This window comes from Nomascus leucogenys, chromosome 10 (genome assembly GCF_006542625.1).
Source record: "Nomascus leucogenys isolate Asia chromosome 10, Asia_NLE_v1, whole genome shotgun sequence".
NCBI lineage: Eukaryota > Metazoa > Chordata > Mammalia > Primates > Hylobatidae > Nomascus > Nomascus leucogenys.
The window spans coordinates 12604920-12621637 of NC_044390.1; the positions used below are offsets into that span (position 1 = coordinate 12604920).

The following is a 16718-nucleotide window of genomic DNA, read 5'->3' on the forward strand; positions in this document are numbered from 1 at the left end:
ACCCAGGCTGGAGTGCAATGGCCCGATCTTGGCTCACTGCAACCTCCGCCTCCCGGATCCAAGGGATTCTCCTGCCTCAGCCTCCTGAGTAGCTGGGATTATAGGCACCTGCCATCATGCTCAGCTAATTTTTGTATTTTTGTAAAGACGGGGTTTCACCATGTTGGCCAGGCTGATCTTGAACTCCTGACCTCAGGTGACCTGCCTGCCTTGGCCTCCCAAGTGCTGGGATTACAGATGTGAGCCATCATGCCTGGCCCAATGTTCTAATTTATGGAAAGTAGGAAATAGGTTGTTTCCCATAAATATTGGGAAATTTTGAAGAGTCAAGAAACATACATACACATTATGTAAAAAGAAAAAAGACTGTCAGATAGGATCAAAAGACTGTCAGATTACTTTCAGGATTGTTGCATTTGGATCACTTCTTCATAAGTAGGAAGATGTTAGCTTGAGGAACCTCGGAAGTTAATTGTTATAGGAGTAATTATATACCTTTCATTCCTTCAATCCTTCATTCATTCAACAAATATTTATTTAGTGTTTACCACTAATAGAGCAATGTTTTGGTTTTGAAGTTGCAGCACTGAAGAGGGGACAAGATCCTTGTGCTCAGAAAATTGACATTCTTGTTGGGAAGACATACGCAGACAAACAAGAGAAGTCAGAAGTGGTAGTTTCTCTACCATGTAGAGAATTAGAATGGGTGACTAGAGATTTGAAGCACTTTGGATGAGGTGGTCCTTGAAGACCTCTCTAAGGAGGTGACTTTAAGGGAATAATCTGAATGACACAAAATTAACTACCAGATTTCAGGAAAAAGCATTCCCTAAATAGGAACTGGTTGGTGTACAGGCAGGAATAGGTTTTGTGCAACTGAGAAAAGTCCAGAGCAGCTGGGGCATAGTGGGCCAAGGGGAGGATGTTCTAGGTGGAAAGCAGAGAAGCAGGCAGGCCCAGATCAGCAGGGCGTGTAGGCCAGGATAAGGTATTTGGATTTCATTGTGATGATAATGGGAAGCTACAATCTAGGAGAGCAGTGACATTTTTGATTTGCATTTTAAAAAGTTGTCCCTGGCTTCTGTGTAATGAATGGATTACAGAGAAGCCAAAGTAAAAGGCAGGAGACCAACTAGAAGACTATTCTAGTAGTCTCGACAGGAGAGGAAGGGGCTATAAACCAGGGTGAAAGTTGTGAGAAGTGTCAGATTTGGGATATATTTTGGAGGTGGATCTGTCGGGATATCCTGACGGATTTGCTGGAAGGAGGAGAAGTGTTGAGATAAAGAGATTTTTGGTTTGAATCAACTAAGTATCTGGTAGTAATACATACTGGGACAGGAAAACTAGTGAAGAAGTTTTGAGGATAAAAATGAAACAGTTTTGTTTGGGCCTTGTTAAGTTTGAGATGCTCAATGGACATCCAAGAAGAAATATGAAGTAGATAATTCTTTTTTTTTTTTTTTTTTTTTGAGATGGAATCTCGCTCTATTGCCCAGGCCGGCGTGCAGTGGCACGATCTCGGCTCACCACAATCTCTGCCTTCCAGGTTCATGCCATTCTCCTGCCTCAGCCTCCCGAGCAGCTGGGATTACAGGTGCATACCATCATGCCGGGCTAATTTTTGTATTTTGAGTAGAGACGGGGTTTCACCATGTTGGCCAGGCTGGTTTTGAACTGCTGACCTCGTGATCCACCCACCTTGGCCTCCCAAAGTGCTGGGATTACAGGTGTGAGCCACTGCGCCCAGGCTGATAAATGAAATTTAAAGCCAGGGGACTAGTTGAGATTACTTCTAGGCTGAGTATGACAGATAAAAGCAAGGGCCCCAGAACAGAGTAGGGACACTCCAACATTAAGATACGCAGTAGAGAAGCCATCAGACATAGAGGGAATGGGCAATGAGGAGAAAAACCAGAAAGTATAGTGTCAAGGAAGCCAAGAGAATAAAGTAACTCAAGGAGAGAGTGGCCGCCTGTTTTCTATAAAGGAAACAGTGAAAGTCAAAACAATAATGTAGTTACTGGAATAGGAGACATGCAGGTCATTAGTGATCATAAGAACAGCCTTATCGGAGTCAGTGGGACACAGCCTACAGAGGCTTGATTGGAATGGGTCAAGAAGAAAATATAGAGTAAGAAAGTGCAGCAACTATAGATGCGTAGGCCATCTTGAAGATCTTGAGAAAGAAGACAGAAATAAAGTGTAACAGGAATGCTGTTGGGCAACTGTTAAAGGAGTAATTACATACCTTTTATTCCTTCAATCCTTCCTTCATTCGTTCAACAAATATTTATTTAGTGCTTACCATGAATTGAGCGATGTTTTAGTTTTGGGGTCACAGCACTGAAAGGGGGACAAGATCCTTGAGCTCAGAAAATTTATATTCTTGTTGGGGAGATATACGCCTGAGATCTGTGGTTATTAATGCAGAATGAGCCCAACAATCCCAGTTATATATGTGTGTCTCTAGTGATTTTTAGACAATTTCCTATTCATATATATATATATATATATATATATATATATTAGACGAAGTCTCACTCTGTTACCCAGGCTGGAGTGCAATGGCGTGATCTCAGCTCACTGCAACCTCCACCTCCTGCCTTCAAGTGATTCTCGTGCCTCACCTCCCTAGTAGCTGGGACTACAGTCGTGCGCCACCATGCCCGGCTAATTTTTGTATTTTCAATAGAGATAGGGTTTCACCATGTTCACCAGACTGGTCTTGAACTCCTGACCTCAGGTGATCCACCCCCCCCCTCACCTCCCAAAGTGCTGGGATTACAGGCGTGAGCCACCGTGCCCAGCCTTCTATTCCTATGGATCCTGTGCAGCAGAGAGTAGATGGTTAGTCGAACTTAACCAGGGTTTGGCATCTGCTAGACAAAAGCAATGGAGGAAGAGAAAGGTGAAGTGGCCGGGTGTGGTGTCTCACGTCTGTAATCCTAGCACTTTGGGAGGCAGAGGTGGGTGGATTACCTGAGCTCAGGAGTTCGAGACCAGCCCGGGCAACACGGTGAAACCCCGTCTCTACTAAAATACAAAAAATTAGCTGGGCGTGGTGGTGGGTGCCTGTAGTCCCAGCTACTTGGGAGGCTGAGGCAGGAGAATCGCTTGAACCCAGGAGGCACAGATTGCAGTGAGATTTCACCACTGCACTCCAGCCTGGGTGACAGACTACATCTCAAAAAAAAAAAAAAAAAAAAAAAAAGGTGAAGAAGTTAAGCATATTTGCAAAAGGAAGATTGTAAAGTTGGACCATGGGCTTTAGGTTGGCTTTTGATGGAAATGAGTAGGCTAGGGAAATGACTGATATTAAGAAAGTAAGAGGGGCCAATGGATTTGAGGTCTTGCTGAAGATCAAAGTAAATAGATGGTGCAGGAATATTAATGCACCATAGCTGAACGGATAGGAATTAGTGGTCAGACAGGGTAAGCAGAACTGCTATGTGTAGGAAGCTGCTAGATTAGTGAAGGGTATTCTTACATGGTTATCTCTCACCCACTGCTTATTTTCTTTTGGAGTAATCAAGTTCTCCAGTGTATTATCCCAGTGATGGAGTTATCATGAACTGTGCAGGGGAGTACACAGATTTTCCAATAATCCATCTAGCTCAGCTGTAGATGAGAGCCTATTATATTATTCAAAGGATTCTACAGGAGAATTCCAGTAAAGAAGGTCTTAGCATGTAACATTAATGAGCAGTTTTAAACTTTTTTTTTTTTTTTTTTTTTTAAAGACAGGGTCTCATTTTGTCACCCAGGATGGAGTACAGTGGTGAGATCATAGCTCACTGCAGCCTCAACCTCCCTGGGCTCAGGTGATCCTCTCACCTCAGCCTCCTGAGTAGCTGGGAACACAGGCGCACACCACCACATCCAGCTAATATTTTTTTAGACGAGTTGTTGCCATGTTGTCCGGGTTGGTCTGAAACTCCTGAGCTCAAGCAATCTGTCTGCTTCCGTCTCCCGAAGTGCTGGGATTACAGGCATCAAATCAGTGTGCCTGACCCTAAACTAATTTTTGAAAAACAAACAAAAAAGAGAAAAAAAGTCACTTATAACACTCCATGTCGCTGAGAATGTTTCCCATATTGTCTGAAAATAAAGCACCACATGTTTAGAAAGATGGAAAAGTATGTGCTTTGTAAGTGCATTATCGCTAGTGATTACTCATATATTAGCTGTAGGCATGACTGTTCTGCTGCACCATCGAGAGACACACACACACACATAATAAAAAACCAAATATATTTGGGATAGAAATATCGTATTACATTATATAATGAATTATACTTTACAAAACATTTTCCTATTCATTAACTCATTTGCAAATAATATTTAATTTTGTGCTGCTTTTCAAGAGATCTAGAAGTACTTTCCAAAAAGCACTCCATTCACTGCTTCAGAGGCTTCATTCAGTGTTCAGTTGTTGTTTTTTTTTTTTTTCCCTCCCAGCAAGGTTAGTTCCATTATTCTCTCTCCTTCCCTATTCAAGCAATATTAAAGGCTTCTCTTTTTCTACCAGGGTGTTAAGTTGAGCCTCTTGGCTGTGAATATTGGCAGACTGGTAAGACGCAGAAGCTGTGATTTCTCGAGTTAAATAATGACATCGTGCCTGGAGGTCAGTTCCAAGTCCACGTCGTTTTGGCACGATATTTATCTGTGACCTCATTTTCTTCTTAATCTATAAAACAGAGGCATTAATGACAACTTACTTCATGTATCTATTATCAGAATAGGACTTAAAATTCCTTAGGAGGTCAAGCACGGGCTTTAGAAAGAGAAAGCGCAACATGTGAACATCATCCTATTAAAAATTGTTTTGATCTAGAAAAGACAACCTCAAACTTCTCTTGCCAATTCAAATTCCAGCTTCTCCCTACCCTTCTTTTCTAAGTCTTTGCTTTCTCTTTGGCTGAAATTAGAAGCAGGAAGGGAGCAGGGAAAGCAAACCAGGGGCTGGAAAAGGGCAGGGATGCCCAACAGACCGGTTAAGCACGTCTGAGATTTTCTAGTTGGCTTCAACCCAGGGGCTAAGAGGCAGAGTCAGCGTTTCCAGCAGAAACGAGGATATAGCTCAGGCTCAGTACCACGTCCAGAATCAGTAGCAACCGCCGGAGGGGTCACACCGACACATTTTACAAAACAGCCTAAGGCGTCCCCTCCTCCCACACCCCCAGGGGTCCTCGCCCGCCTTCCACTAGCGGGCACGCGGTCGTCGCGCGGACGCGGCCCTCTGACGGAGCCCAAGCGTGCGCTCCGCAGCCTCGGCGTCCCCTAGCTAGCCGGAAGAAGCTGCGGCAACAGCGTCCTGCCGCCTGTCCGTCACGCAGCTGCCCACGTTGCCACCGCTTCCGATTGGTCGCTGGCCCGGACCGGCCCCCCTCAGCCCCGCCTCCCGCGAAGGGACAGGCGAGGGGCGGGCCCGCCACCGCCCCGCCCCCCGGCGGCCGCGGGCGGGCCCGCCCACCTGTCAGTTACGGGGGCCGCCCGGCGGGCGGGTAGGAGGCGCTCGCAGGCTTCCTAGTCGTTCGCTCGCTCTCTCTCGCGTGCTCCCTCTCGCCGCCTGTGGGGAAGTCGGGGCCGCCCAAGCGGCCGCCGCCACCGCCTCGCCCCGACCTCCTTCCCGGTCCCCTCCCGGCCCAGTCCCTCCCGCCCGCGCGCCCTGAGTAGTGAGTGGCCCCGCGCAGGGTCTGGAGAGTCACCGCGGCGGCGCCGGGTGGTGGTTAAACCATGTTAAGGAGGATTTTACAGAGGGTAAGAGAGTGAAACCGTCTTTCCGGCAGCACGTGAGCGGGACAGCCGGAGCTCGGGGCCGCGGCGCGGGCGCCCCTCCTCAGCGCGGGCTCCTTCCTTCCCTAGGCCCCACAGCCCGGCAGGCGCTTAGGCCTCGGTCGCCCGGCCCGGGGGCGGGGAGGGCGGGTGGGGCCGACGCGGCGGGGTGGCAGGCGGAGCCCTGGTGGCCCCGCGCGTCCAGGCCTGGCGTCCGCTCCGGCGCGGGGCTCCGTGTGTGCGAGCGGGCTGCGAGCTGGAGGGTGTGGTGCCGGCGCGTTCCTCCCCGGATCCCGGAGTGGGAATGAAAATGGAGAGTTGCTGCCCGTGGGACGGGCCAGCCGCCGCCTGCCGGGCTGGAGAACGCCCCATGGGAGATTGCAGGCGGCTTGCTTCGCCCTTCCCTACCCGCCGCACTCCCCGTGCCCCCCAATTTGACACGACGCGCACCTGCCACACACGGCCCCGCTTTCCCCTTTGGACCACATTGGAGGGTGGTGTGGTGAGCCCCGGCCTAGCCTGGGCCCTGTCGTGGGACTGACACTGGCAAAGTCAGCCAAGAAGGGAGATGTTACTCACTGTTGGAAACTTTTTTTTTTTTAATTAAAAATACGTTTTCTGTCCAAGCCCCACTACCTTATTTTAGCTATCCAAGAATAAATTCGCAGTAAGCTTGATCAAGTGGTATACACTTAGTTTCTGCCAGTGCTGTCTCTGAAGTCTGGAAAACCTTGAGGACAGAAAGATTAGAGCATTAGAAAACTGTAGGTGTATCATTTAAGAATCAGTTACTAGAATAACATAATTCACATCTCTTTTCCTATAAGAGTTATTGTACCTATCAACTTAAGTTTGTTTTTTTTGGTATAGCATTTTTCTTTTCCTTTTGAGGCTGATAGGGTGTAACAAAATGTAAATGATTGAAAAGTAGGTGCCAAGCCTATTAGTTCTTTACCGAGGGAGTCGGATAACTAGTTCAAAGGACAAAAGAAATTAGTGAATTTGTAGGATTCAGCCGAGGAATGTGCGGAAGAGAGTTGAGTCATCCAGTAGATAGGAAGGGAGTGCTCTTGCTTCTGCCTAGCTTTCTCCTGAAAGAATGAAGTCATGTGAAACTTGGTCAGTTATTAGAGGGAGAAGTAGTTAACTTCTTTATCTGACAACCTGTGTTGACATTTAATTGTATTTTGCAGTGTTTTGTGAATTTCGAAATCCTGGTAAGCGATGATTTTGGCAGTAGCAAGGGCATGTCCTTTACTTTCCCCATCACTTCCTTAGTTCAGCAGTAAAGACATCTGTGCATGATTTACTTTCAGGCTTTAGGAGACTTTTCTTTTATCAGACCTGGAGGAACTGATTACCTCATGTTTCAGATTGTGTTTCTGTCATACTTCTGCAAGTGAAAATTAGTTTGCCTGTGGTTTGCTTTGAAGTTTACAAATAAAAGTGTTTACTGGTTTAAGAGTGGCTTCTGTAGTTATAGATTGGTTTTCAGAAATATGGGATGCTTTCTAGTAATCTTGGTTTAAACATCGAGATTATATGAAGATCATTTTTAATGTTGGTGCGTACCTATCAACTGTTAAAGAAGCTTCAGTTGAAACTACAAAAGTGAAATTGATTGTGGTTATTGCAGAGATGTGATACTGAATCATCACATCTGAATAAGTCAGTTGACAACTGAGTTTCTTAACGTCGGCGCTATTGGCATTTGTGACTGGATAATTCTGTGTTGTGGGAGGCTGCCCTGTGCCTTGTAGGATGTTAGCAGCATCCCTGGCATCTACCCCCACTAGATGCCAGTAGCATTCCCCTATATCCCTTCCCCCTTGTTGTGACAACCAAAAATACCTCCAGATTTTACCAAATGTCCCCTAGGGGCAAAATTGCCTCTGGTTGAGAATCACTGTGTTAAATGCGTTAACTCTTTAATAGGAAAGTTTGAAGTGTTTCTCACAGTTAAGTACTGAACTTTCTTTTATTCAGTGTAGTTATACTGAGTTTCAGTAAATGCCAGGCTTCATGCTAAGAGGTGGGAAACAGTTGATTAAGCTATGGGTCCTCCCTTTAGAACTCACAGGCAGTTTGGGAGGTGAACATTTAAAAGTAATGACAGTGCTATGTAACAGAATAATGAAGAGGAAAGAGGACCCAGGAGGCACTCTGTGGGAGGTGAGGGCAATTAGGAAAAGCTTCAGGGAGGGGGGCATATTCACAGCTCAGAAGAGGGAAGGGCATGTCAGGCAGAGGGAACAGCAAATGTAAAGAGATGGAGTCATAAAAGGCGCAGGTAGTACTATGAGGAGTGTGAACAATGAAGCTTAGGAAGTGAGATGGTCTGTAGCAATTAGTAAGAGATGAAGCTACTGTGGTGGCTAGAGACCAAATTGTGAGAGGACTTAAGAGTCCCTTTGAAGGAGTTCAGCTTTTATCTTGTAGTTGGGTCAGTGTTAATGCTGAGTATTTAATAGGGACATTTTGATAAATGTCTTAAATCTGGTGACTTACTAGTTTAGAAGGTAGAATATATATATTTTATTAACTCTACAAGTGGTATTTACCAACAAGTATAACTTGAATCTTTAAATTGTGTAACATGGCAACCTATTTTGCCCCTCCCTGCTAATCTTATTTCTCAGCACAGATATTAAGATATAAGATTAAAGCTATTGTTAATTTAGAGATTTATTTGAAATGGACTCTGTGCTTTGAAATTATGTGGCATTCCTTGGCTGGGTGCAGTGGCTCATGCCTGTAATCCCAGCACTTTGGGAGGCCAAGACCGGCGGATCACCTGAGGTTGGGAGTTTGAGACCAGCCTGACCAACATGGAGAAACCCTGACTCTACTAAAAATACAAAATTAGCTGGGAGTGGTGGTGCATGCCTATAATCCCAGTGACTCAGGAGGCTGAGGTAGGAGAATCACTTGAACCCGGGAGGCGGAGGTTGCAGTGAGCTGAGATCGCTCCATTGCACTCCAGCCTGAGCAACAAGACCGGAACTCCATCTAAAAAAAAGAAAAAAGAAATTATGTGGCATTCCTTTAACATTTTGTTTTTAGGTGACCTTTTCATTTTAACTATTCTTATTTTCTTCTGAATAGTTTCCTTTAAATAGCATTTTTTAAAAGAAGAAACAGACAAAGTGCTTACAATCAATTAGAACTCAAAGTCTTTGAACATCATCAGTAAGTCTCAGGATACTTTACAGAAATTTGGTTTCTGGTTCTCCTGCTTCTGTCCCTCCTCCTGCTACTGCTCCTCATTTTTCATTAGCTTACTAAGGTGTTTCTCTGAGGCTTGAAAGAGGCTGGAAAACAAAAACAAAAACAAAAAAACCTCAAAACAAAACCAAAATGAAGTAGCTCCAATATGTATGTATTGAATATTTTACTTAATAGTCCTTTGAAGAAAAACATGAATTTAAAGTACTTGATGGTTAGAAATTTAATCAACATTTAGTACCTTAGGCAGCTTGTGAACCTTGTTGCCATTTCTTTCTTAAGTATTATAACTTACTGTGGGCTGGCTTAGTGGCTCATGCCTGTAATTCCAGCACTTTGGGAGGCTGAGGCGTGCAGATCACTGAGATCAGGAGTTCGAGACCAGCTTGGTCAATGTGGTGAAACCCCGTCTCTACCAAAAAATACAAAAATTAGCCGGGCTTTGTGGTGCATGCCTGTAATCCCAACTACTTGGGAGACTGAGGTGGGAGAATTGCTTGAACCTGGGAGGCAGAGGTTGCAGTGAGCCAAGATCGCACCACTGCACTCCAGCAACAGAGTGAGACCCTGTGTTAAAAAAAAAGTAACGTACTGTGATTAGTGTTTTTTTTTTTTTTTTTGAGACATCTTTTGTGGGCCTACTGTGTGCTCTGCAGACAATGATGGGTAAAGCAGTCATGAATTTTTTGTGGAGTTTAGCGTCCAGTGGAAGAGAGAGGAATTGTTCAGAGATTCATACAACTATACTCTTGAATGAGTTCTAGGAAGGACAAACACAGGATGCCCCAAGAACACCCAGCAAGAGGGCCCTGGTTTTAGATGTTGGGAAGGCTTCCCAGATGAGTTGCACATCTAAGTTTGATGAAAGTATTGCTAATTTATTGAAGTGAATTTGAAAAAGTGACAGCTAATGGAATGATTTTCCTTTTGAGTAGTTTGTTTTTTTTTTTTTTTAGCATGTTAGGAATAAAGAAGAGATTAAGATATTAAAGAACCAGGACTAGAACTAAGAATAAAGAAGACATTAAGAAATGAAAAGAACCAGGGCTAGTACTCAATTTTCGTCTCTAATTCCAGTGGCCTTTTGCTTGAGCTAAAGAAATAATGTAATTTAGTAGTTAAGAACATGAACTCTGATGCCAGACTACCTGGGTTTGTATCCTATTTCATTTACTATCTGTGTAGTTTTGGAGAAGTTACTTCTCTGTGTCTCAGGAAAATAGTTGTAATAATACTAGCCTCCTTATAAAGTTGAGAACTAGATAACTAATATGTACAAAAGTCTTAGCCAGGCACAGTGGCTCACGCCTGTAATCCCAGCACTTTGGGAGGCTGAGGTGGGTGGATCACCTGAGGTCAGGATTTTGAGACCAGTCTGGCCAACATAGTGAAACCCCGTCTCTACTAAAAATAGAAAAAATTAGCTGGGCGTGGTGGCAGGCACCTGTAATCCCAGCTATTAGGGAGGCTGAGGTAGGGGAACTGCTTGAACCTGGGAGGCAGAGGTTGCAGTGGGCCAAGATCGTGCCATTGCACTCTCCAGCCTGGGCAACGAGCAAAACTCCATCCCCCCGCCCAAAAAAAAAAAAAAGTCTTAAATGTTAGCTGCTGCTAATGTTGGTGTTTTGTTGTTGTTTTTGGTGTTTAACTTTCTTTTCTTTTTTTTTCTTTTTTGAAACAGGGTCTGGCTCTGTCAGCCAGGATGGAGTGCAGTGACACCATCACGTTCACTGCAGCCCCTGCCTCCTGGGCTCAAGTGGCCCTCCTGCCTCAGCCTCAGGAATAGCTGTGAACTACCACACCTGGCTGATTTTTTAAAATGGTGTTTCAGTGTTATTATAATTATAAACTCCAAATTTTTTTAAGGAACACTTATCACTTCATTTATTTTTCTAATCTCCACTTTTTTTTTTTTTTGTAGACGAGGTAGATGAGGACTTAGAACATAGGTGCATTCATTTTATGTACTACTGAATATTTATTTTGTGCTAACTACTGTGCAAAACACTCTCGAGAATAAAAAAAAAAAACCTGCGGAGTTTTAATGCAGGAGACAGATAAATAATTACAAAACAATGTGGTAAGTGTTGTAATAGATACACAGAGGAAAAGTTTGTAAGCACAAAAGAAAAAGTAACTGTGGTGGAGAGGGGGTGTGGTAGGGGAAGGCAAGGAATAGAGATTGTGGAAGTCTTTGCAGAGGATGGAAGTGACTCAGGCAAGGAGGGACAAAGGACAGAAGGGCGTTTTAGTGACAGGAACCAGACAAACCCAAGAGCATGATATGGTTTAGTATAGAGTAGGGGGATTGTGCGTATTTTTGGATTTGGATGGGATGGTTGCAACAGGTAGCTTGAAGGGTTTTGGACCTTATACTGTAGACAGTAAGGAGCCACAGAGAATTTTTTTTTTTTTGAGACTGAGTCTCGCTCTGTCAGCCAGGCTGGAGTGCAGTGGTGCAATCTTGGCTCACTGCAAGCTCTGCCTCCCAGGTTCATGCCATTCTCTTGCCTCAGCCTCCCGAGTAGCTGGGACTACAGGCGCCCGCCACCACGCCCGACTAATTTTTTTGTATTTTTGGTAGAGACAGGGTTTCACCATGTTAGCCAGGATGGTCTCGATGTCCTGACCTCGTGATCTGCCCGCCTCGGCCTCCCAAAGTGCTGAGATTACAGACATGAGCCACTGCGCCCAGCCAGAGAATTTTAAAGTTATCAAATTTGTAATAAGGAAAAACCCTCCAAAAATATTTCTCCCAGATAATCCTTATTTTATTTTATTTTATTTTCGAGGTGGAGTTTTGCTCTTGTTGGCCAGGCTGAAGTGCAGCGGTGCAATCTCGGCTCACTGCAACCTCTGCCTCCCGGGTTCAAGCAATTCTCCTGCCTCAGCCTCCCGAGTAGCTGGGATTACAGGCGCCCGCCACCATGCCCAGCTAATTTTTTTTTTGTATTTTTAGTAGAGACGGGGTTTCACTATGTTGGCCAGGCTGGTCTCGAACTCCTGACCTCAGGCGATCTGCCCGCCTTGGCTTCCCAAAGTGCTGGGATTACAGGCGTGAGCCACTGCACCCGGCCAAGGTAGAGATTTTGTTGTCTTTCTTTGTATCTTTAGGTCTAACGTGGTGCTTGATGCCTGGTGGTTTTTCAGTAATATATATAGACTACTTGGTGGCCCTGTAGAGAGGATGACTTCATTAGGGAGAGATCAGCTAGAAAGTTGTTGTCGTTCTTAAAATCGTTGCATATTGGAATCATTTGGAATTCTTAAACCAGATTTTTGAGTTTCTCAATTGAATCAGAATTTCTGGACCTCTGGCCTTCAGTCTAGGGATAATGAAAGTTTGAATTCAGGCAGTGGTTTTGGGGATAGAGAGAGAATAAATTGATTTTCAAGAAGAGGGATAGAATTGCTAGAACTTGTTGACTTGTGAGTAGTTTGGGTAGCTGTGAGGGTGGTGGAATAGACTTAAGATTAAGGATAGAGGAGGAGGAAAAGGTTGGGGAAGAAGATAAATGTGAACTAGAGGTCTGGACTTCCCAAGTAGAGATGTTCAGTAGGCAGGAGAAAATACAGGTCCAGCACTCAGGAGACAAGTAGAGGCAGGTGTTAGGTATGTGCAAATGTTGAAGAGAAGTTGAGTCAAATAAGGACTGAGAAGTGCCCACTGAATGTGACAATTGGGTCATACCTATTTCAGTTTCAAGAGAGTCACGGGGGAAATGAATGACTAGGAAATAAGGGAATAGAAACAGGGAGTACAGACTACATGGAAAGTATTGAAATATTTAATGCATTAATGTAATCTGTCATTCTTTGACCATCTTCTAATAACTTTCTTTTCTTTTTTTATTTTATTTTGAGACAGAGTCTTGCTCTTCTTTTCTTTCTTTTTTTTTTTTTGAGACAGAGTCTTGCTCTGTAGCCAGGCTGGAGTACAGTGGTGTGATCTCGGCTCACTGCAACCTCTGCCTCCTGGATTCAAGCGATTCTCTTGCCTCAGCCTCCCGAGTAGCTGGGACTACAGGCATGCGCCACCATATCCGGCAAAGTTTTGTATTTTTAGTAGAGACAGGGTTTTACCATGTTGGCCAGGATGATCTCCTGACCTCGTGATCTGCCTGCCTTGGCCTCCCAGAGTGCTGGGATTACAGTCGTGAGCCACCACATCCAGCCAGTAACTTTATTTTCAAGGATTACAGATCTCAAATTAGTTTAAGTTGAAAGGGGGATTTATTATAAGGTTTCATAGTGATCCAAGATCTGGAATTACTGTATACCTAGTTGGGTCTCTGGAGAGCAGGACCTAGAATGTGTCAGGGACAGAGGCAGCTCTTTTCTCTGTCTCACACTCTCTGATGGACCACTGGCTTCTTGTCTCCACTTATCTGTGCCTATTCTTCTCGCTGCTGCTTACCAAGTATGGCCAGGATTTTGATGGCCATCTGACATGATTCCACATGCCTTTCATGTTAACTTTGCATAGCCAACTGGCCCAGTGTCTCATTTCCAAAATCCCAACAGAAGAATCTAAAACGTTCTTCTCATCTTTTCTTGTCGGGTCATGCATAGGTCTCTGGATGGCCAATAGAGTTATTTCCTCCGAGTCAAGTGTCCATTGCTGGTCTAGTCAACCAAGGTTGGGGGTGGGGTAATATTGTGTCTTCTAGGAGTTGTGGCACCATGAAACACATCTTTTGTAGGTCATTTTTCTGGAAATAAACTTTACCATGGCTCTGTAACAGTGATAATGGTTCTGATTAAGTTCATTTGGTTCTAGGAGTAAAGAATCTATTTGGTTAGCTCAAATAGGATAGTAATGGTTATAAGGATACGTTCTGCAATAAAAAAAGGTAGAATTTCTTAGAAATCGAAGACCAAAAACGTCATATGGAACTGAGCCTCTGAGACATTTTTACTGGAAGGCTTTGCAGGATTAAGGCAGTGCTCTTTGGGTTCATCTATTAAAGGACTCAGTTCACCTGTTTGCATCCTTGTTTCTGTTGTTAAGTAAATTTTTTTTTTTTTTTTTGCGATGGAGTCTCGCTCTTGTTGCCCAGGCTGGAGTGCAATGGTGTGATCTTGGCTCACCGCAACCTCCGCCTCCCGGGTTCAAGTGATTCTCCTGCCTCAGACTCCTGACTAGCTGGGATTACAGGCATGCACCACCATGCCCGGCTAATTTTGTAGTTTTAGTAGAGATGGGTTTCTCCATGTTGGTCAGGCTGGTCTTGAACTCCCGACCTCAGGTGATTCGCCTGCCTTGGCCTCTCAAAGTGCTGGGATTACAGGCGTGAGCCACCGTGCCTGGCATTTCTTACTCTTTATTCTAGTTTTTTTCTTATTAACATGGCTTCTGCACACTCAGAATCTATGGTCTTTTGAAACTTTGGCTGGGTTGTAACTTTGATTTGCTCAAGTCCTTCAAGTACTCTTACTTTATCTCATAACTACACTGTATGTCTGTTTAGTGTCAGTTTGTACAGCTAATCAATCATTTCTCTTTTTAGTTTGTAATTCACAGGCCTAAACATGGGACCCAGCTGTAGCTGTTCACTCCTGCATGGGCCTCCCCCTGCCCTGTGCTGGGCCATTTCACTGGTGGCTAGCTAGCTTGTGAATGGTTGAGTCCAAGTGATTGCATCTGGTTAGTCAGCAGTAGGCATGGGAATCATATAATTTGGCTGTCTTGGGCTGTGTTCTCAACACGGACAGTGGTAGGACAGCTTACTTTAGGATGGATCATGGCCATTGCATGCCCTATGATTGATTGACATATTTAGCATAAGATGCATAGACATCTGTTTTAGTGTTGCATGGGCCATAGCAGTAGATGCAATTTAATAAAAATCATGTTCTTTCCCTTATCTCAGTTTTTAATATCAGACTGTGGTTAAATTTTACATATGTATGCTAATATAAAAATTTTTCCAGGGTGTTGGTGGTATTTTATTTTGACTTAATTAACTAAATAATGTTTGGATAATGTTTTAAGAGTTCCTTCCTTTATACTGTGCTGTGCCAAAATAATTGCTTTGTGAATGGATTAGGTGGTTGGTAGGTCATATTGAGTTAGATCCCCAATAAAGAAGTATGAGTTTATTTTGTTCTGTAAAACTTTTTTTTTTGTTTGTTTCATGTAACTTGTTTGCAACTGCCTATATATTTTAAGCAATGATTTTATTTTAAAAATATTTAAAAACAAAATATATTTCTGATTATGAAAATAAATCTCATACATCATGAAAATTTGAAAAGTTTAGAAAAGAAAAACTGAGACGTATCATAGGGCTGTAGCGCAGTGAGTAGTTTAACTTTAAAAGCACAAGACTCAAAGTCAGATGGAATCTCAGCTCTGCCCATTATTACATTTGTGGTCTTAGCTAACGACTAAGTTAGCTTCTTTAAACTTATTTTTTTCCCCACTTGGGTAAATGAGAGCAATCTGTTGTCTTTACTCAAAAGATTGTTGTGAGGATTAAATGTTATAAAGCAATTAAAGTGCTTAGCATAGTGCCCATCATAGAGTTTACATGTTAGCTATTACTATTGTTAATAAAAATATAGTCTTTCATTTAGCAGACTACCAACTGATATTTCTTCAACTAGTATAAAATTCAGGTTTCTTATGTGCAGGAATTTGAAAATGCACATAATCTAGGGGAAGTTGATATCCAGAGCTTTATAATAAGATTTATGCCTCAGGATTATTTTGGTGTTATTAAGTTTTTGATTATAAAGGCACCAGAGCATGTTAAGACATCAGTGAATCTGGAATCAAAGACCTGAGTTCAGGTTCTACTTCTGCTACCAGTGTGATCTTAGGCAAATCATTGAGCTTTCTTGGGCTTTATTTTCCTTATCTGTTCAATGAGGGCATGGGCTAGGTGATCTCTCTTTTTCTTTTTTTTTGAGGTGGAGTCTTGCTCTGTCGCCCAGGCTGGAGTGCAGTGGCATGATCTGGGCTCACTGCAAGCTCCGCCTCCCACGTTCACACCATTCTTCTGCCTCAGCCTCCTGAGTAGGTGGGACTACAGGCACCCGCCATCATGCCCGACTAATGTTTTTGTATTTTTAGTAGAGACGGGGTTTCACTGTGTTAGCCAGGATGGTCTTCTGACCTAATGATCTGCCCACCTCGGCCTCCCAAAGTGCTGGGATTACAGGCGTGAGCCACCGTGCCCGGCTGGTGATCTCTCTCTTTTTCTTTTTTTTAGACACAGTCTTGCTCTGTTGTCCAGGCTGGAGTGCAGTGGTGGAAACAGCACCTGCCACATAGTAGGCTCCAGAAGATATTAGGTCTCCTTCTTTACCGAGATCTTTGTCCCTCCAGTGTATAGCCCTTTTTGACATTTCAAAGGCAAGTAAGGCACATTATTGTAGTGTGACACCTAGATCCCCATTCAGGGTGGAGACACCTTCCTTTAGCTGCCTAGAGTCATGGCTGCTAAAGGCCCATAGGTGCATTTTTTTCTTGGACTTGCCCTTGTAGAAGGAAGCACCCAAGATTATGTCTCCTTTCTGGAAGCAGCCTGCATTTAATTAATGATTAATATGGAAGATATGCTTTGCCTCATTAGCGTCTTATATGAAGGACTGTCCCCACTTCAGAACTCTTAGTAGGATTCACTGAGGTTGCTGTTGCAATTGTGTTACTGTTCAGTACTGTTCAACTTCTCCCTCTACCCAGTCATGCTTTCCTCTATGCCCACACA

The 16718-nt window shown here is 43.9% G+C and overlaps 1 protein-coding gene across 2 annotated transcripts in view; it reads left to right on the forward strand.

Annotated features, from left to right (window-relative positions):
• The first annotated feature begins 5461 nt into the window (after window positions 1-5461).
• The window catches only part of EEA1 (early endosome antigen 1), a 157069-nt gene continuing 145812 nt past the window's right edge, over window positions 5462-16718 (forward strand). For both annotated transcript variants that reach the window (XM_030819863.1, XM_003259658.2), the window contains exon 1: window positions 5462-5763. In XM_030819863.1, coding sequence (XP_030675723.1) covers window positions 5740-5763 — 24 coding nt within the window. In that variant the 5' untranslated portion in view covers window positions 5462-5739. The remainder of the gene's footprint in view (window positions 5764-16718) is intronic.